Genomic DNA, 22,054 nt, shown 5'->3' on the forward strand with positions numbered 1-22,054 from the left:
TATATATATATATATATATATATATATATATATATATATATAAAGAATCTTTCTGTTTAATCATTCTGCGGCTTAAAGGCCAGGAGTCATAGCACAAGATCAAGACACTTATCACCTCCTGGGGGCAGGATAAGCCAATGACATGGCCATATTTTCCATGTCAAATAAACCTCTAGACCAGTGAATCTGAAAACCCATGCATATGTAATGATGAGAACAAAAATGTCAAAGCATCAACTGATAGCTCATAATAGTAACTGGCTAATGTTCAGAGAACAGAATACTGAAGGAATAGGATATGAAGTAGATGACTTTGAAGGTGGTGGTGATGGGGGAACAGATCCCATGGCATAGGAGGTGAGTGCAGTAGGTGGTGTAAGTTTAGCATTAAAGACAAGCTTTGCTCTGTACATTGGAAAGTACCTACCCCGTCTCTACTTTCATCATCCCACGCTAAGGCACGGTTACTTGTGCAACTTATTTTTGTATTAAGGGAAATGTGGTGTAATCGAGAGTCCCGTGTGTTTACAACTGGAAGCAAACTGAAGAAAGTCTGTGTCCTACTCAAGCAAAGTAGAAAGGACAAACGCAGCTTAGACAAATAGATCTCTTTACTTACCTTAAGGATTAAGTGTCTGAGCTCATTATCCTGAATAAATGAAGGTCTATAATTATCTCCTGCATAAGAATTAGTCATACCTAAAAATAAATCCAAAAGTTATGGAAAATAGTGTAGAGTTGGAAACGTAGTAAGTGCTCAGTGAATATTAGCACTGTTGCTCCTGCCAATATTGAAAATGGTATTTTCTCTTTTAGCACTTTCTAAGACCTTATTGTGATCATTCTTTCATTATTACTAGATTAAAATGTCCTGCTTTTATGCTGTAAATTCTTAGAACTACTTATTCCCTTATACTTAGATGTGTAGACAGTAGGAGCTGTATTTAAAAAGAGTGGTATCTCTAACACTACAACATGCAACAATATTCAACGATCTACTTATTTCTGTAATTTCTTAGCTTATTAAAACTGATCATGTGAATTACCCCAAAGAGGAAAACTGTGGAATTTTAAACCATTTCTATGGATTCATAAAATTTTCCATATAGCTCTTTAAAAATCATAGGGAGGGGAGCCTGGGTGGCGCAGTCGGTTAAGCGTCCGACTTCAGCCAGGTCACGATCTCGTCGCGGTCCGTGAGTTCGAGCCCCGTGTCGGGCTCTGGGCTGATGGCTCAGAGCCTGGAGCCTGTTTCCGATTCTGTGTCTCCCTCTCTCTCTGCCCCTCCCCCGTTCATGCTCTGTCTCTCTCTGTCCCAAAAATAAATAAACATTGAAAAAAAAATTAAAAAAAAAATAAATAAAAAATAAAAATCATAGGGAGACTTCTGATAATATACAAATATGTATAAAATATAAACGAAATAATGCAAGCCCTAAGCACAGAGTATATTGTATTAAAGTAACTGAACAGCTGGCAAAATAAGGAATCAGCAGGTCAAAACCTAGGTCAAAGTTTGAATGAGAGAAGTAAGGGAAGCACCAAATCACATTTGCCCTGAAGGCATCTACCCACCTTGACAGGAGAAAGCCCTTTGTGGCCACAAGGGGGCGCAGGGGACAGTCCACCAAGCCTAGGTGCCCAGTCTCTAGATAACCTCCAGGCAAGGGTGATTCACAGGTAAATCAACTTTCCCTCCCTTTTACTTCTCAACATCCCTAACCCCAAGCCTTCTTCCTGAGGATCGCAAGAAAAGTTGGTTTTGCAAGAGAAAGATGGGTTAATGCCCTGAGAGGGTCCTCCCCTCTACCTTGAGATATTTTAACTACATAGTGGTCCTTGGATGGATTTGCAGCTCAAACTCACAAAATACCTAAGTGATGGGGGGTGGGGAGGAGGGAATCACACCTCATGGTAAGATTTGATAACGTTTTCTCAGATTGGTAGCACCATTATGAGCCTTGCATAAGTAAACGAAAACCTGTCAGGGGTATCTGGGTAGCTCAGTCAGTTGAATGACCGTCTCTTAATTTTGGGTCAGGTCATGATCCTGGGGTGATGGGATCGAGCCCCATGTGGGGCTCTGTGCTGAGCATGGAGCCTGATTAAGATTTTCTCTCTCTCTGTCTCTCCCCAGATTTCATGCTCTCTCTCTTAAAAAAAAAAAAAAAAATCTATTTTTCAGAATCTGTCTTCTAGGTAGGCCACCAAGAATTCCCTCAAACGATTTCTTGTTATAATTACTACACAGCAACCTGGTGGGAGGAAGTTGAGAAAGAGCTGAAAGATACAGACTGCGTTCCAGGCCAGGGTACAGCAATACATCAATTTGAGCAAAGCAGTGATAAATGCTTGTCTGGCTTGAAGCAAGGTTGGCAGAGGGATGCTGGGGAAACCTTGTCAGGGTAAATTGGCCAGAATAGGCGAGCCCTGACAGTGAGTGAGGACGTGCTCTTGAGAAAATGAGGGGAGCAAGGGCAGAGCTAAAGCTGGGGTGAGGTGTGTTAATAAAATGCATGCCGTGACATTCTGTACATGTGCCAATGAGGGATAATGAATTTGGATTCTCAGATTTCTGCTGGCAAAAACCAATGAGGAAACATGGTTGCTCACCTTTATGACAGTGTTCGTTAGGTTAAAATGATCGAAATCACAGTAACTATTCCTCCCCCTCCTCCTCTTACCAACTCCAACATGAGTAAACACTGTGCTTGTCCTTTATATATATTATTCTTTACTCTTGACAACGACCCTATCAGGTAAGTGCATCCTTCCTGTTACAGATACAGAAGCTGAGGATTAGAATGTTAAATAATGGGAGTAAGTCACACAGCTCTTAAGTCGAAGAGCCAAGATTTGAACCCAGGAGGTTTGCTTCTGGGACTATATGCATGTACCATTGTACCCTACTGGGCCCCAGTGTTATGACTGCACACATATAATGCCCACAGTTTCTCTGACGGCACATGATGAAAAGAAGGGCTACTCTAAGTGTGGTCTGCGGACCAATGTCAGCAGCAAACTGTGGCAGGTGAGTACAGAAACTAAGAACAAGCATTTAGACCCTTATGGAATTGACACTGTTGTGGATCCCAGCCCCGATCCTTTTTCCAGTAATTAAGTGTATTTCACAATGGATGGGAGTGGATAACACTTGTCCTCCACCCAGCTAATTTGAGAAGCACTGCTGAGAGTATAGTACAAAAAATTATTCGCCATCCTTCTGTCTTTAAAGTAATTACGTAGGGACCCAAATAACACGATCCACCTGCAGCCCTCTGATGATTCCGTGTCTAGGCTTTTGTGGTGCGAGCTGGGGGTATATGCTGGTAAATGCCCTGGAATGCAGACAGACCCAGTGGCCTTAAGTCCTCTCACTTGTGGGCAGCACTGACTAAAGGGTATGCTCAGGATGTGCGAGGAGTACTTGATCGCCGCACTTCAGCTTAGAAGGGCCCAAGGCAAAAACCTGTGCTCCATGCCACAGAATCTGCTCTGGATTTAGACAGTGTCTTATCCCCACGGAGCTTCTATTGCTGCTCCTGTCACTCATACTTCTACTGTAGCATTTATCACACTAGGTTTTAATGATCTCTGCCGGGGTCTGTTGCTCTTGCTTACCGTGAACCCCTAGAGCATAGAGATCTTGCTTCCTTTTCAAGTTCCCAGCATAGACAGGAAGCTACTTGCTGCCCAGTGCATGATTGTTGAATTAATCGATAGATTTGTGGCTTTTCCCTTAGGTCCTCCTCCCTCAGGGCCTTACAAATGTGAAAATTGTTGGGTAATTTTAGGGTTGCAATCAAACGACCTCAGTTGAGCCTGCAAATGTTCACTGCCAAAAGACTTAAAGGAAATATTGCATACAACTTATGCAAGATCCAGTTGTGGGTAAAAGAGAATCTTATTTCACAACAGTTATGAAAATGAGACCTCCAGTCACACTCCCAAAAGGAAGCCTGCCAAGCAGTATCCCCACGCTTGTGCCATTCTGCATGGCATTGAAGCGATCAAGGCTATACGTTCTTTTCCCCACCGCCTGCTCTTTGGATCTGCACACAGTCAGCTGGTTAGAATGGAGAAGACACTGTTGTACCACATGTGGAAATCTAAGGAAGGTGATTGAAAGTACTATTTTTTGTTAAAGGGACTTCTTAGGCAGAAAAGAAGGGGCTATGACTAGAACATTATGAAAGAAAAATATTTCACTGGTAAAAACAACTATGTAGTAAAGGTAGTGGATCCACCACTTATAAAACTAGAATGACAGTTATAAGACAAAGGTAGTAAAATTATATCTATAAAAATCAAAGGATACACGAAATAAAACAGATGTAAACTGTGACATCATATATATAAAATGTGGAGAGGGGGAGTACAAATGTAGTGCTTTTAGAATGTGTTCAAAGTTAACTGACCATTATATAGGCTGCTCTATACTAGGATGTTATATATGAAACTCACCGTCACTACAATCAAAAACCTATAATACGGGGCGCCTGGGTGGCACAGTCGGTTGAGCGTCCGACTTCAGCCAGGTCACGATCTCGCGGTCTGTGAGTTCGAGCCCCGCGTCAGGCTCTGGGCTGATGGCTAGGAGCCTGGAGCCTGTTTCCGATTCTGTGTCTCCCTCTCTCTCTGCCCCTCCCCCGTTCATGCTCTGTCTCTCTCTGTCCCAAAAATAAATAAACGTTGAAAAAAAAATTAAAAAAAAAAAAACCTATAATACATACACAGAAAATAAAGATAAATAAATCTAAGCATCACACTAAAGAAAGTCATCAAATCACAAAGGAAGGGACCAGAAGAAGAAGAAAGGAATGGAGAAGAACTACAAAAACAACCTGAAAACAATTTTTAAAATGCCAATATGTACCTATCAATAATTACTTTAAATGTAAATAAACCTAATGTTCCCATCGAAAAACATAGAGTGACTCAATGGGTAACAAAACAAGACCCAACTATATGCTGCCTACAAGAGACTCACTTCAGAGCTAAAGACACTGACTGAAAATGAAGGAATGGAAAAAGATATTCCATGCAGATGAAAGCAAAAGAAAAGATAGGGTAGCAATACTTATATCAACAAAATAGACTTCAAAACAAATAACAAGAAACTAAGAAGGCCATTACATAACAAAGGGAATGCTCCAACAAGAGGATATAAAAATTGTAAATACCTATGCATCCAACATGGGAGCACCTAAATACACAAGGAAAACACAAACATACATAAAGGGAGAAGTTAACAGTAATACAATAATAGTAGAGGACTTTAACACCCTATTTGTATCAACAGATAAATCACCTAGACAGAAAATAACAAAACAGTGGCTTTGAATGACAGAGTACAACAGATGGGCTTAACAGATATACATACACAAAACATCCCATCCAAAATAACAATACAGATTCTTTTCAAGTGCACGTGAAACATTCTCCAGGATAGATCACGTTAGGCCACAAAACAAGTCTCAATAAATTTAAGAAGACTGAAAAAAAAAAAAAAAGAAAAAAAGAACCTGAAATCCTATCAAACATCTTTTTTGACTACAACAGTATGAAACTAGAAATCAATTAAAAAAAGAAACCTGGAAAAACACAAATGTGTAGAGGCTAAAAAACACTACTAAACAACCAATGGGTCAACAACTCATAGAGGAAAGGAAAAAATACATGGAGATAAATGAAAATGTAAACAATGGTTCAAAATCCCTGAGATGTATCAAAAGTAATTCTAAGAGGTAAGTTTATAGTGATACAGACCCACCTCAAGGAAGAAGAAAAATCTCAATCTAACTTTATACCTAAAGGAGCTAGAAAAAGAACAAACAAAACCCAAAGTTAGTAAAAGGAAGAAAATGATAAAGATCAGAGTGGAAATAAATGAAACACAGACCAAACAAACAAAAAAAACAACCAGAAAAGATCAATGAAACTAGGAGTTCATTCTTTAAAAAGATAAAATTGTTAAAACTTTGGCCAGATTTATCAAGAAAAAGAATCAAACAAAATCAGAAATGCAAGAGGAGAAGTTACAACCAACACTGCAAAATTGCAAAGCATTAAAAAAGACTAGAACAAAAAATTCTATGCAAACAAATTAGACAGACTAGAAGAAATGGATACATTTCTAGAAACCTACAATCTTCCAGAAATGAATCAGGAAAAAAGAATCTGAACAATTACCAGCAATGAAATTGAGTCAGTAGTCAAAAAATTCTCAATAAACAAAAGTCCAGGGCCAGATGGCTACATCACTGAATTCTACCAATCATTTAAAGAAGAATTAATATCTACCTTTCTCAAATCATTCCAAAATATAGAAGAGAAAGGGAAACTTCCAAATTCATTCTAAGAGGTCAGCGTTACCCTGATTGCAAAACCAGACAAAGACACTACAAAACAAGAAAATTACAGACCAATAGCCCTGAAGAACACAAAAATCCTCAACAACATACTACCAAACCAAATTTAACAATACATTAAAAGGATCATTCACCATGATCAAGTGGGATTTGTTCCAGAGGTGCAAGGATGGTTTGGTATCTGCAAATCAATCAAAATACACCATGTTATAAAATGAAAGATAAAAATCGTATGATCACCTCAACAGATGCAGGAAAAAGCATTTGGCAAACACAATATTTAGATAAACTCAGCAAAGTGGGTACAGAGGGAACATAACATAATAAATGCTATAAATGACAAACCCAGAGCTAACTTCATCCTTAGTGGTAAAAAGCTGAATGCTTTTCCTCTAAGATCAGGAAGAAGATGAGGATGCTCATTCTTACTGCTTTTATTCACCATATTACTGGAAGTCTTAGCCACAGCAATCAGATAAGAAAAAGAAAGAAGAGGCATCCAAACTGGTGAGGAAGGAGTAGAACTGTCACTATAAGCAGATGACAAAATACTATACAGAGAAAATCCTACAGATTCCACCAAAAAACTATTAGAACTAGTAAATGAATTCAGTGAAGTTGCAGGATACAAAATCAATATACAAAAATCCATTGCCCTTCTATACACTAATAACTAGCAGAAGGAGAAATTAATAGAGCAATTACATTTAGCATTGCATCAAAAATAATAAAATACCTAGGAATAAATCTGACCAAGGAAGTGGAAGAACTATACTCTGAAAACTGTAAGACATTGATAAAAGACTTGGAAGATGACACAAATGGAAAAATGTACTGTGTGCACTTAAGATAAAGCTTTTAGTGAAACCAAGATTTTCGATATCTAGAGTTGTGTTCTTTCCACATACAGAATATCAGCACGTATCAAGATTGATGCCTATAAAAAACTGATGCCTATAAAGCTAAAAGACACATCTGCACAGAATCTCAGTAGCCAATAACAACAGAACGAATGAATCAAGTACCTTGATTACAGGGAGGACTTCACAAATCCAAGTGTGGAGGCCACTTCCAAACTCACCTTTTAAAGATCTCACGTGTTGGACAGCCATTCTTAAAACCGTAAGTTTGTCCAGTCTACGTGCCACGGGATTGCACTGAGGGATCATTGCAGACAGTTCTTCAATCAGGTTATTCATTTTATCTCTCCTCCGCTTTTCAGTTTGACTATGAGCTTCTCTAAGAAGGAAAAGAACCTCCTTTATTTTAACAAAGAGCAGACCCACGGTTCCCCCAGAGGCACCAGCTGGAGCCAGAGGAGGCCCCCAAGCACACGCGGTCCTAGCTCCCAACTCTGGCCCTGCACTGGCAGTTCAGGGAAGAGGAGGGCGCTGCTGAGCACAGGGACGGTGCTCATTCACGGAGCTTTCACCCCACCAACTACCCTTGCTCCTTCCTCCCTATCTTATTTCTGCAAGCCTTCAAGAATTAAGATGTGTCTGAGAACCACGCGGGTAGTTTTATAACTTCCTGTCTTCAGAGGAAGAGTTGAGTAGCCTCCCATTGCAGCTCACTCCTCCCGGGTATTATCATCAGCAGTTATCAGCATCTTTTTTTTTTTTTTTTTAATGTTTAGTTTTGAGACAGACAGAGACAGAGAAGGGGAGGGGTGGAAAGAGGGAGACGCAGAATTCCAAGCAGGCTCCAGGCTCTGAACTGTCAGCACAGAACCCAACACGGGGCTCGAACTCATAAGCTGTGCGATCATGACCTGAGCCGAAGTCGGAAGTTTAACCGACTGAGCCACCCAGGAGCCCCGGCACCTATCAGCATCTTAAGGTCACTCTCTTCCACAGCTCCTTCCCATGGGGCTACAAGTGTGTGCAAATCTCTCCATCCGGGGGGCGGGGGGAAACAACCTTTTCCCAATTCTAGGGATTTTTTTCCTTGCCATCTTCCCTTCTCAGCCGGCTTGCTGGGAAGAACACCATCTCCACTATGTCTTTCACTTCACAGGCTTTCCATCTATTAAAATCAACCTCCCACAGACACTGACCCACTGAAACTATTTCTAGTGTCCTTATTTTATGCAGTTCCTTGCTGATCCCTGACTTGAATTTGACAGTACTGACATTTCTTATTCTTTTTCCAGCTTCTGGGACCGTTCCTGCTCCTGCATTCCTCCTGCTCAGCTCAGTCCCCTTAGTCTCTTTACCAGCTCTTCGATCCTTGAACAGTGGTGTCCCCAAGATTCCCTGTTTGGCTATACTCTTTCCTCACCTTACAGCTTCACCCTGAGATACCTCCTTTCTGCAAAGACTTTACAATTGTACATAAGCTGCTTACTAGGAAATCCCTACCTCATTCATACCTCACCCAGGCCCCGACCTTCAGAACTTGAATTACACACCTATGTGATCCACAAGCGCCTTAAGCCTCAAGTAATCCTACACTGAATACATTCTTTGCAATTTGCCCCCATTTTATTTCTCCTTCCTCCATTACCCCTGATTTACTCCTTTTACAGAGTTTATCTTGGTTGCTGACATCACTAGGGTCATTCTAAACTCTTCCTTCTTTACTCTGAGGAACCACATAATCACAAATTCCTATAGGTTCTAGTTCTTAAATGTGTCTTCTCTTCCTCTCCATCCATCGGTCGCCACCTTAATTCATTAGGCGAGAGCTCACTGCACTATCCCCAAAAGCCTTTTAACCTGCTATACTTTCTAGTGTCTTCCTCTTCCAGTCTATACAAACCGCCGCTTCCAAAATTCTTCTAAAACAAATGAAGTCATCGAATTCCACCGCACAAAGCTGCTAAATACATTTCCACTGCCTAAGAGGAAGAGCCAAACCCCCTAATGACATCTCAAGGTTCACCATGCCCGGGCTTGTGCCCTCAGTTAGTTCCATCTCTCCACGCTTTCCCTACCTCTCCAAGTGTTATTTAGTAGCAACGCCAAATGACTTGCTAGTCCTCGAACATGCCAAGTCCTCTCACATCTCCACTGACTTGCTCTCTACTAGGCTTAGAATATCCTTCCCTTCTATATTCATAGAAAAATCCTACTTCTTCAAAACCCAGCTCGGTTATTCTCCCGGAAACTTGCTATGACTACTGCATGATTAATCACTTCCCTCTCTCCACTACCTCAGTACCTTTTACACTGTTACCATATGTCACCAAACCTAAGCCACCATCTGTTGGAAATTCAGTGTTAATACATCAGAAGGCAAGAAAAACGCTGCCAATTAGCAGGAAGATGCCACTGATAAGACATTTTTCACAGCTGGGAAAATGTAGGGGGAAAATGTGGATCTTACATTTCAAGAATTAGGCTATTTTACTCTTCACGCTTAACTGTAAGCATTTGTCTGTTTCTTAGAATACTCAGATCATGGCAACTCCAGAATTTCCACGTAAGAAGAGTTTTCAAAGGACAATCTGATGGGTAAGAAGTAGGAGACTTGCTTGGAGCTATTTCTATAACAACTTTATTTTCTAAAAATTTTTTCATGTTTATTTTTGGGAGCAAGAGGCAGACAGAGCGTGAGTGGGGGAGGGGCAGAAAGAGAGAGGGAGACAAAAGCTGAAGCAGGCTCCAGGCTCTGAACTGTCAGCACAGAGCCTGATGCAGGGCTCAAACCCATGACCCACGAGATTATGACCTGAGCTGAAGTCGGACATTTAACCGACTGAGCCACCCAGGCGCCCCTACGGCAACTTTAAATTAGATGAAAGAAAATGTAATTTTTCTACATAAAAGAGTGGGGGGGTGGGGAGAACACTAAAGGAGACTGATGGAGATACTACTTCCCTCTCCCCGCAACCATTCACACTTGGGTAATGCCATTCCTGGAACAAACTATGTCCTTTTGAGTGAACGGGATGGAATTAAATTTATATGTGTATTCACATAAAATTTAGTTATGCACTCATACTTTGGTCTATTCATGAGTAATTTTTAGATTAAAATTTAATGATTAGAAGAATGTTATAGTTATCCTCGTGTTAGAATGATCACCTCTTGTTTCTACCCGTATTACCCACCAGCACGGACAACAGCAATGGACAGAGATGCCCAATGCCTCGGCTGTACAGCAGACAGGGTGCTCTCAGAGCTGTGGGTTAGAGACAGGTGAGGACAGGTGGGACCAAGGCCACTGTGGAGAACAATGAATGATGACGGTAGGAACCAGGGAACCCAGAGGAAGGCCCAATAGCTAGCATTTGAATAAAGTTCTTTTCTTCAAGGAGATGCACTTGACAAGACATCTGGACGATCCTATGAAGGAAAGGCATGCTTCCCAGAGACTGGTGCTCACTTCATAACGGAGCAGCAGGGCTCTGGCTCTGAATTCTGTGTACTGTTATTGCCACTCTGACCCATGCCAGAGTTTTGTAAATCACATCAAAAGCCAGAATAAATGACGAAAAAGCAACACTGAGATGTGGCCAGATCTAGAAAAATTTTTCTTGATGTTGAGACTACGTTGAAACAACTGACAGAGAATTTTACGACGATGAATTCCTAACCATCAGAAGCTCCTCATAAGTAATTGTTTGTTTATATTTTGTTTATATTTGGTTATATATTTATTTATATTTGTTTATATAAGGAACCCACTCTTCTCTAGTGCTTAAGGGAAATATTTTAATAAACAGCTCTTGTAAGAAAAATTTAGAGGCATCTTAAGACAAAATGTTATACAAGTAGATAGAAAAGAAAGTAGATAGAAAAACCTCATATTCGTGAACCAATTCTGTCTTGATGTTGCCTTTCACTTTGGCTAAAGGTTTGCATGTGCAGCCTTTTCCACCCACCACGTGCCAATCTCACAATTTAATGTACCTGAAGGACTTCATTTGTACGTGTTGTTCACCATCTTCCTTTCTACAAAAAAGCAGGATAAAATGTCAAACTACATGAAACAGATTTTATTTAATTCTTGAAAGAGAAATAAATGTGAGATTAAGTACCATCATCCTAATTCCTGTTCAGTGTTTAGTTACGAATGCTACCCTGAGCTCCTAATGACCAAAAATGATTATCACTGTTGACACAAACGGTGGTTCTCCTCCCGAGGCTACAGGCACATGATCCCCAACAGGGCAACAGGAACCATGTTGGCTGACAATGAACAATAATTGGTGCTCTACTTAAAAATGATCTTATGCCAATCCTGAGAAATAGAATTTTAATATGAATAATGTTAAATAGAATAATTTTTCAACAACTGATGGCTTTACCAAAAATTTTACGGCAGCTGTATGAAAATAGCCTAAAAATGAATTAAGAATTTCAGACCTTTAAACAAAAGGAATTTATTTTGTTAAAATTCATCTGGATGATGAAAAATATCACTGAAGACTAGAAAGTCTGATCACTTGCCAATAACATTAATATTCACAGTAGCATATTCCCTAGCAGACTATGCCAAATGTATATATGTGTGTGGGAATATATACATACATGTATGTTTGTGTATGTATGTGTACGTGTTATTCATTAAGAAATGGAGTCACCAGACCACTACTAAAATAAAATATACTGATGGTGACAGAATACCTTCCACATTAAAAAATCATGCAGGCTGAGTAGTTTTTAAAATATATATATTTCAAAGAGCCTAAATGTCCATCAACTGACAAATGGATAAAGAAGATGTGGTTTATATATACAATGGAATACTACTTGGCAATGAGAAAGAATGAAATCTGGCCATTTGTAGCAACATGGATGTAGCAACTGGAGAATGTTATGCTAAGTGAAATAAGTCAGGCAGAGAAAGACAGATACCATATGTTTTCACTCATATGTGGATCCTGAGAAACTCAACAGAAGATCAGGGGAGAGGAGAAGGGGGAGGGAAAAAAAAACTTACAGAGGGAATAAGGCAAACCATAAGAGACTCTTAAATACTGAGAATAAACTGAGGGTTGATGGGGTTGGGGGGGGAGGGGAAAGTGGGTGATGAGCATTGAGGAGGGTACCTGTTGGGATGAGCACTGGGTGTTGTATGGAAACCAATTTGACAATAAATTTCATATTAAAAAAATAAAACAATAATAAAATGGAAAAAAATAAAAAATATATATTTTAAGAAATATATTTCCAAATGTATCAATACAGACAAAAAAAAAAAAAAAAAAAAACCTCTTAAATACAGAGAACAAACTGGTGGTTGCCAGAGGGGAAGTGGATGAGAAGATTGGCAAAATAGGTGAAGAGAATTAAGAGGTACAAAATTCCAGTTATAAAATATAAATAAGCCACAGAGATGAAAAGTACAGCATGGGGAACATCATCAATAATATTATAATAATGTTATGTGGTGACAGATAACTACATTTATCATAGTGAGCACTGAATGTGTGAATTGCCAAATCACTATGTTGTACACCCAAATCTAATACAACATTGTATGTCAACTGAACTTCAATAAGGAAAAAAAAACTTAAACGAGATTTAAAATATATTCAATAGAAAGTGATAACAGGGGCGCCTGGGTGGCGCAGTCGGTTAAGCGTCCGACTTCAGCCAGGTCACGATCTCGCGGTCCGTGAGTTCGAGCCCCGCGTCAGGCTCTGGGCTGATGGCTCAGAGCCTGGAGCCTGTTTCCGATTCTGTGTCTCCCTCTCTCTCTGCCCCTCCCCCGTTCATGCTCTGTCTCTCTCTGTCCCAAAAGTAAATAAACATTGAAAAAAAAAATTAAAAAAAAAAAAAGTGATACAGAAGTGTAAAAAACAAAAAACAAAAATAAGCCCAATATAAATATGACTGAGATTGCAAAAAATGCCAAACAATAGAACAAAATAAACATTAAAACTATAATTCCAGAACATTTTTCTAAAATTTGGAAAAAATCCCGGAATTATATATTGAAAGGATACCATAACCATGTTAGCATGGCCAACAAGGAATCATAATTAAAACTACTTTATTTTTCTTTAAAGTTTATTTATTTATTTTGAGAGAGAGAGCAAGCACGTGCAAGTGAGGGAGGGGCAGAGAGAGAAGAGAGAGAGAATCCCAAGCAGGCTTGGTGCTGAGAGTGCAGAGCCCAATGTGGGGCTCGAACTCACAAACTGTGAAATCAAGAGTGGGACACTTAACTGAGCCACCCAGGTGCCCCATAGTTAAAACTACTTTAAAGAAAAAAAAAATCACTGGACAACCAGGCAAAAAGGCTAAGTCACTAATAAGGAAAAGAAAACAAGATTGTTAGTAGATTTTTCAACAATTCTTAGTGCCCAAATTTAAGATACTCAAGGAAGGGAAATATGAGTCCAGGATTTTATATCTACCCAAATTGACCTCCAAGTACAAAGCTGCAAACAAACTATTATAAACTTGCCAACTTTCAGGCTACAATGATCCCATGAGCCCTTCCTAAAGAATCTATTAGAAATGGACATTCAGACAACCAAAAGAGTGAAAGACAGTAATATAAGGATCCATGCTGATCATTAGATATAAATACACCTGTAGAACAAAGCTAATCCATGGTTATAAAGGAGAGAGAGAAAAAGAGGCAAGTTGTTTTCTAAAAATACATATTTAAAAAATATATTTCCAAATGCATCATTTTTCAGGGGGGACTTGAAAAACTCAGAAGAAAGTACCCATAATATCACCTGGAAATTATCATAGTTAATATTTTACTGTCTCCTTCCAGTCTTTTTCTTAAACATGTATCTAGATACATACAGAAAACAGCTCTGACTATTTAATTTAGATATGGTGTGTATGTGTGTATAGTCTATTTATGGAGATGTGTGTTCCATATATAAACAGAATATATACTATATATGGAATGTATAATATATAGAATATTACATACAATGAATAAAGTTCAGATAATAGTGTATAATTTTTTATAGCTTGTCTTATTCACTTAACATTGTAACACAAATATTTCCCACACCATCAGATATTCTTGGGGAAAAGGACTGAAAATGATTAAATAGCCCATTGGTTAGCTAAACCATAATCTAATCATTTTCTATTACTGGATATTTCAATATTATAAATAATATAGCTAATACTATTGTGGTGCATGCATATTTGATTATTTTTCCCATGATAACCCTTCAGAAATACAATGTTATGGATAACTATTTTAAGGTTTCTGATTCATCTTGCCAAATTTCCCTCTTGACTCAACAATTATCATTTTCCAAGTTTAGCTTACCTTTGAACTATTATATTTATCTGACATATTTTGAGTTTTTAATATTTTCTTGCTTAAAAATTCATTCTATAGAAAAATTAATAAACTTTACAAAGAGATGCTTATAAATATGCCAGATAAAAAGAGACACTAAGATAAAAACTTAAGGGATGCTTTTCCTTCTCACTGTCTAAATAAAAAATAGCTTTCATAGTTGTGGTACTGTGTCAACAATATTTTTAAATACCTAGGAATAAACCTAACCAAAGATGTAAAAGATCTGTATGCTGAAAACTATACAAAGCTTATGAAGGAAATCAAAGAAGATACAAAGAAATGGAAAAACATTCCATGCTCATGGATTGGAAGAACAAATACTGTTAAAATGTCAATACTACCCAAAGCAACCTACACATTCAATGCAATCCAAATCAAAATTGCACTGGCATTCCTCCCAAAGCTGAAACAAACAATCCTAAAATTTATATGGAACCACAAAAGACCCTGAATAGTCAAAGTAATGTTGAAAAAGAAAACCAAAGTGGGAGGCATCACAATCCCAGACTTTAAATTTTTTTTTTTCAACGTTTATTTATTTTTGGGACAGAGAGAGACAGAGCATGAACGGGGGAGGGTCAGAGAGAGAGGGAGACACAGAATCGGAAACAGGCTCCAGGCTCTGAGCCATCAGCCCAGAGCCTGACGCGGGGCTCGAACTCACGGACCGCGAGATCGTGACCTGGCTGAAGTCGGGCGCTTAACCGACTGCACCACCCAGGCGCCCCCCAGACTTTAGCCTGTACTACAAAGCTGTAATTACCAAGACAGTATGGTATTGGCACAAAAACAGACACATTGACCAATGGAATAGAATAGAGAACCTGGAATCGGATCCCCAAATGTATGGCCAACTAATCTTTGACAAAGCAGAAAAGAGTATCCAATGGAAAAAAGACAGTCTCTTTTGCAAATGGTCCTGGGAGAACTGGACAGCAACATGCAGAAGAATGAAACTGGACCACTTTCTTACACCATACACAAAAACAAACTCAAAATGGTTGAAAGACCTAAATGTGAGACAAGAAACCATCAAAACCCTAGAGGAGAAAACAGGCAACAATCTCTTTGACCTCAGCCACAGCAACTTCTTATTTGACACATCTGCGAAGGCAAGGGAAATAAAAGCAAAAATAAACTATTGGGACCTCATCAAGATTAAAAGCTTCTGCACTGCAAAGGAAACAATCAATAAAACTAAAAGGCAACCTAAAGAATGGGAAAAGATATTTGCAAATGACATATTGGATAAAGGGTTAGTATCCAAAATCTATAAAGAACTTACCAAACTCAGCACCAAAAAAACCCAAATAATCCAGTGAAGAAATGGGCAGAAGAATGAATAGACACTTTTCCAAAGAAGACATCCAGATGGCCAACAGACACATGAAAATATGCTCAACATCACTCATCATCAGGAAAATAACAAATCAAAGCCACACTGAGATACCCCTTCACACTGGTAAGAGTGGCTAAAATGAACAAACCAGGAAACTATAGATGCTGGCGAGGATGTGGAGAAACAGCAACCCTCTTGCACTGTTGGTGGGAATGCAAACTGGTGCAGCTGCTCTAGAAAGCATTGTGAGGTTCCTCAAAAAATTAAAAATAGAACTACCCTATGACCCAGCAATAGCACTACTAGGAATTTATCCAAAGGATACAGGAGTGCTGATTCATAGGGGCACATGTACCCCAAAGTTTATAGCAGCACTTTCAACAATAGCCAAATTATGGAAAGAGCCTAAATGTCCATCAATTGATGAATGAATAAAGAAGATGTGGTTTATATATACAATGGAATACTACTTGGCAATGAGAAAGAATGAAATCCTGTCATTTGCAGCAACATGGATGGAACTGGAGGGTATTATGCTAAGTGAAATAAGTCAGTCAGAGAAAGATAGATATCATATGTTTTCGAATGGGTGGAACTTGAGAAACTTAACAGAAGACCATGGGGGAAGGGAAAGGGAAAAAAATAGTTTCAAACAGAAAGGGAGGCAAACCCATAAAAGACTCTTAAATACAAAGAACAAACTGAGGGTTGATGGGGAGGTTGGGGGAGCGGGGAAAATGAGTGATGGGCATTGAGAAGGGCACTTGTTGAGATGAGCACTGGGTGTCATATGTAAGAAGTGAATCACGGGAATCTACCCCAAACCAAGAGCACACTGTATACACTATATGTTAGCTAACTTGACAGTAAATTACATTAAAAAAAAAAAAAAAAAAAAAAAAAAAACAAGGAATTCGTAACCAAAGATTATATATATGTATATATTTTTTCACATATGTTATCTGATTCTCACATTTGAGAATCATGTAGTTGTCACCACCCCCATTTTACAGAGGATGGAATTGAGGCCACTAAGGTTAATGACTGCTCAAGGTCATATACCTAACAGGAGGCTGGTATGTCTTCCATTAAGCCTCTCCTGTTGCTGTCATCATCTCCAGTCTGCTCTGTGATTGGTCTCTGAAGCAAAAAACTAGGTTAGATTAAGTCAGCTTCTTTTCTCTTTTCCCCTTTTAGTCTAACATCATACTTAGGGAATAAAACAGAAAATAATTTTACAGGTGAATGATTTTCTTCCTATTAGTCTGGAACTGTATATACATACACATTACTTCAATTTCAAAAGACAAACTTTAGCTGTTATGAATCATGCTTTTTTTTTTATTATAGATGTTTTGGCAAATGAACTCACTCACTGAATTCACCTCTTTGGTGAAATCCCAACCTACTGTACTTACAAAAGCCAAATATACCACTATTTCATGGTCCCTGGTAGAACAGGAAAAAGGCATGATTGTGTTAGCCAAACAATTCACTTCTTGTTTGCAGCACAAACCTAGGTAATTAGTAAATTTGCTATCCATATTTTTTTCTCCATACTGGCATTTGGTCTATAGTCATATTTTTACATATGGATTTAACAAGCTTTCTGATATCAATAATGTTTGCATTATTTAGATGCACTTTCTTAGTGTAGCATCTTATATGACAGAGACATAATTTTTTTCAAAATACAATGCAAGTTTTCCTTAAAAACTACTTTCACTGCATTTTGAATGAAATGTAGGCCTTCTCCCTACATCAAACAAAGACGAATGAAATTGGGAGCAAATACAATCCAAACATCTCCCCGATTTGCTTCGCTCCATGCCTTCCTCTTTTGAAATCCCTCTTCCTTTGGTTTCTGACGTACTCCTACTTCAGAGCCATGTCTTCTCACATTTGTGGTAGGATTCCCTCCTTCCTTTACTGTGTCTAGGCCCAAGTACCCCCAGAGTATATCCTCAGCCCCCAAGTCTTCCCACTCCACACACCTCCCCCAGTGACTGCATCCAGGCCAATCCCTGCACTTGTGTCTATACATTAATGATGTGTGAATCTCTTTCTCCAGACTAGGACTCAACCCCGAGTTCCAAACCCTCACATCCAACTGCCTACTTGAAGATCCCAGAAATAATACATTCTCATTGTGTCCAAAACTGAATTCATCATCTATCCCTCAATCTCAACATATAATACCATCCTCCATGTAGGTAACCAAGTCAGAAAACTTGTTGGACACTTCTTGCATGCCTGCTCTCCCTAAACAATAGTCATTAATTCTCTTTTAAATGTGTCATAATAGGTCTCTCCCTTTTCATGTCCTGCTGTCCAGAGCTACTCTCTTAGACCAATGCTCAGAAAACAACCCCTAGTAAGAACTTCTCAGCTATTTTCTCTGCCTGCTGGATTTTCCCCTTTCAAGCCATCTTTCATGCTGTTTTCCACAATGATTCTCTGAAGATGTAACTCTGCTCCACTTTGCACCTGGTAGGATAGCTATATTCTTTTTAAAAATGGAAAATAACAAGTGTCAGCAAGGATATGGAGAAACTGGATCCCTCGCACTTTGCTGGTGGGAATATATAATGGTACAGCCACTGTGGAAAACAGTTGTGGTTCCTCACAAACTAAGCAGAATTACCATATGACCCAGCAATTCCACTCCTAGGTATATACCCGAAGGAACTTAAAGCAAGGACTCAAACAGATATGTGTACATCAGTGTTCATAACAGCATTATTCACAATAGGCAAAAGATAAGAACAACCTAAATGCACAACAGATGAATAAACAAAATGTGATATATGGCAACCCCTGGGCAGAGCACCCCAGGACCCCTCCCTGCCCAGGTACATCACCTCTCCAAGTCACTCTCTGTACAGACAGTCCTGGAACATACTTGTTTGCACCCACTTCAGCTATCCTACCAGGACACTCACTGTGTATAGAGCTGAGGGGTCTCCTGGTCCACATACTGCCTTAACTCTAGTCATCCCACCAGGGCACCCCATGCATGCAGTGCCCCCAGAAACCCCAGCCTGCACTCACTTCAGCTGTCCTGCCAGAGGGCCCTCAGTGTACACAATCTGAAACACTGGCCTGCATCTTCAGCTTTAGCTGTCAGGACAGGGTGCCCAGTGCATGGAGAGCCCTGGGATCCCATGACATATAACCACTTCAGCTTCAGCTGTCCTACTAGGGTGCCCTCTTTGTGGAGAGCCCCAGGACGTCCCGAATAAAACCCACTTCAGATTCAACTATCCTGCCAAGGTTCCTTCTGGGTGTAGAGCCTTAGGAAACTCCTGCATAAACCCACTATCCTGCCAGGGCACCTGCTGCATGAAGAGCGCAGGGACTGCACTGACCTGTACCCACTTCAGCTATCCTGCCAGGGTACCCACTGTGTGGAGAGTCCTGGGACACCCAGCTCATGCTAGACACATCTCCAGCCAGTGAAAGCCACCAAGTACACAAGGTCTACATAGGGAACAACACAAGACAATTACTTCAAGTTTAGAAGTAGTTATCTGCCTAATTCATAGAAACAAATATAAGAAGTCAAGTGAAATGGGGAGATAGAGAAATATACTCTGAAGGAAAGAACAAGACAAAAACTCAGAGAAAGGACCTAAATGAAATGGAGGTAAGCAATATGCCTAATAAAGAATTTAAGGTGGGGCGCCTGGGTGGCGCAGTCGGTTGAGCATCCGACTTCAGCCAGGTCACGATCTCGCACTCCGTGAGTTCGAGCCCCGCGTCGGGCTCTGGGCTGATGGCTCAGAGCCTGGAGCCTGTTTCCGATTCTGTGTCTCCTTCTCTCTCTGCCCCTCCCCCGTTCATGCTCTGTCTCTCTCTGTCCCCAAAATAAATAAACGTTGGAAAAAAAAAATTAAAAAAAAAAAAAAAAGAATTTAAGGTAATTATCATACAGATGCTCACTGGACTCCAGAGAAGAGTAGATTAACTCATTGGGACCTCAATAAAGAGAGAGAAAATGTAAAAAAGAACCAGAGTTGGAGAATATGATCACTGAAATAAAAAAATATATATTAGAGAGAATCAACAGATTAGAGGATGCAGAAGAACATATCAGTGATCTGGAAGACAGAGTAATGAAATGCACATAAGCTAAAGGATAAAAAGAGAAAATAGTAATAAATAAATGAAGGTAGATTAAGGGATCTTTTGGACAGCATCAAGTGAAAAAACATTCTCATTATAGGGGACCTAGAAGAAGCAAGAGAGAGGGAAAAATCCTATTTGAAAAAATAGCTGAAAACTTCCCTGACATAGAGAAGGAAATAGGCATCCAGGTTCAAGAAGCACAGAGTTCTAAACAAGATGAACCCAAGGAGGTCCAAATCAAGACACATAATAATTAAAATGTCAAAGGTTAAAGATTAAGAGTGACTTGGGGTGCCTGGCTAGCTCAGTCAGTAGAGCACACTACTCTTGATCTCAGGGTCGTGACATTCAAGTCCCACACTGGGCATAGAACCTACTTAAAAAAGAGATATTTTTTTTTAAGTTTATTTATTTATTTTGTGTGTGTGTGTGTGTGTGTGTGTGTGTGTGTGTGTGTGTGAGAGAGAGAGAGAGAGAGAGAGAGAGAGAGAGAGAGAGAATGTGGGTGGGGGAGGAACAGAGAGAGAGGAAGGGAGAGGGACTGAGAGAGAGAGAGAGAGAAAGAAAGAGAACCCCAAGCAGGCTCTGTGCTGCCAGCCCAGAGCCTGACATAGGGCTTGATCTCACAAACCATGAGATCATGACCTGAGCCAAAAATCAAGAGTTGGATGCTTAACTGACTTAGCCACCCAGGCACTCCCAAAGACAGATTTTCAAAAGCAGCAAGAGAGAAACAAAAATTTACCTACAACAAAAACCCTAAAAGGCTATCAGCTCAGTTTTCAGCAGAAACTTTGTAAGCCAAAAGGGAGTGACATGATATATTCAAAGTAAGATGGAAAAAACTTACAACCAAGAATACTCTACCTGGCAAGGTTATCATTCAGAGTTGGAGGAGAGATAAAGAATTCCCCCTCCCTCTACCACCACCAAAATGATTTTATTAGCACAGAACTAACCTTACAAGAAATGCTAAAGGAAATTCTTCAAGTGGAAAAGAAATGGCCATTAGATGTTAGAACATTATGAATAAAGATATAAAATATGACAGCATATACATAAAACATGGAGGAAAGAGCGAAACAAATTTTTTTTAAGAATGTGTTTGAACTCAAATGACCATCAACTTAAAAAGAGTGCTATTACTTAGGATGTTATATATGAACCCCATGGTACCACAAACCCCAAAACTATAATAGACATGAAAAAAGAAAAAGAAAGCCAAACATGATGCTACAGAAACTCATCAATCACAAAGAAAGACAGCAAGAGAAAGAATTACAGAGAAGAACTACAAAAACAACCAGAGAAAAAAATGGCAATAAGTATATACCTACCAATAATCAGTTAAAAAAAATTTTTTTTTTAACATTTATTTACTTTTGAGACAGAGAGAGACAGAGGATGAACGGGGGAGGGTCAGAGAGAAAGAGGGAGACACAGAATCTGAAACAGGCTCCAGGCTCTGAGCTGTCAGCACAGAGCCCGACGTGGGGCTCAAACTCACGAGCCGTGAGATCATGACCTGAGCCGAAGTCTGACACTTAACTGACTGAGCCACCCAGGCGCCCCTACCAATAATCAGTTTAAACGTAAATAGCCTAAATACTGTAATCAAAAGACATAGGGTGGCAGAATGGATAAAAAAACAAATGGTGTCTACAAGAGACTCACCTCAGACCCCAAAGCACATATAGACTGAAAGTTAAAGGATAGAAAAAATATTCCATGCAAATGGAAGTGGGGGGAAAAAGTCCAGGGTAGCAATACTTCTATCAGACAAAATAGACTTTAAAATGAAGACTGTAACAAGAGTCAAAGAAGGCCATTACATACTGATAAAGGGCTTAATCCAATAAGAGGATATGTTGTAAATATCCACACAACCAACATAGGAGCGCCTAAATAAAGCAAATATCAATGGGTAGATCATCCAGGCACTGGCTTTGAACAACACATTAGACCAGATGGACTTAACAGA

The 22,054-nt window shown here is 39.5% G+C and overlaps 1 protein-coding gene and 1 long non-coding RNA gene across 9 annotated transcripts in view; one reads left to right on the forward strand and one right to left on the reverse strand.

Annotated features, from left to right (window-relative positions):
- LOC121038788 (uncharacterized) overlaps nucleotides 1–11,216 on the forward strand; it is a 109,059-nt gene extending 97,843 nt beyond the window's left edge. The window contains exons 2-3 of the long non-coding RNA XR_005794502.1: nucleotides 9,761–9,826; nucleotides 10,630–11,216. This is a non-coding gene — a long non-coding RNA (uncharacterized LOC121038788). The remainder of the gene's footprint in view (nucleotides 1–9,760; nucleotides 9,827–10,629) is intronic.
- BMAL2 (basic helix-loop-helix ARNT like 2) overlaps nucleotides 1–22,054 on the reverse strand; it is a 125,237-nt gene that overhangs the window by 52,232 nt on the left and 50,951 nt on the right. For 6 of the 8 annotated variants that reach the window (XM_040488585.1, XM_040488588.1, XM_040488584.1 and 3 more), the window contains 3 exons: nucleotides 11,228–11,269; nucleotides 7,453–7,610; nucleotides 620–699 (listed from right to left, as the gene is read on the reverse strand). In XM_040488585.1, coding sequence (XP_040344519.1) covers nucleotides 620–699; nucleotides 7,453–7,610; nucleotides 11,228–11,269 — 280 coding nt within the window. The remainder of the gene's footprint in view (nucleotides 1–619; nucleotides 700–7,452; nucleotides 7,611–11,227; nucleotides 11,270–22,054) is intronic. The other 2 variants (XM_040488587.1, XM_040488586.1) reach the window with 1 other exon arrangement.

The sequence above is a fragment of the Herpailurus yagouaroundi genome, unplaced genomic scaffold, assembly GCF_014898765.1.
Source record: "Herpailurus yagouaroundi ecotype Mexico unplaced genomic scaffold, PumYag 166, whole genome shotgun sequence".
Taxonomy (NCBI): Eukaryota; Metazoa; Chordata; class Mammalia; order Carnivora; family Felidae; genus Herpailurus; species Herpailurus yagouaroundi.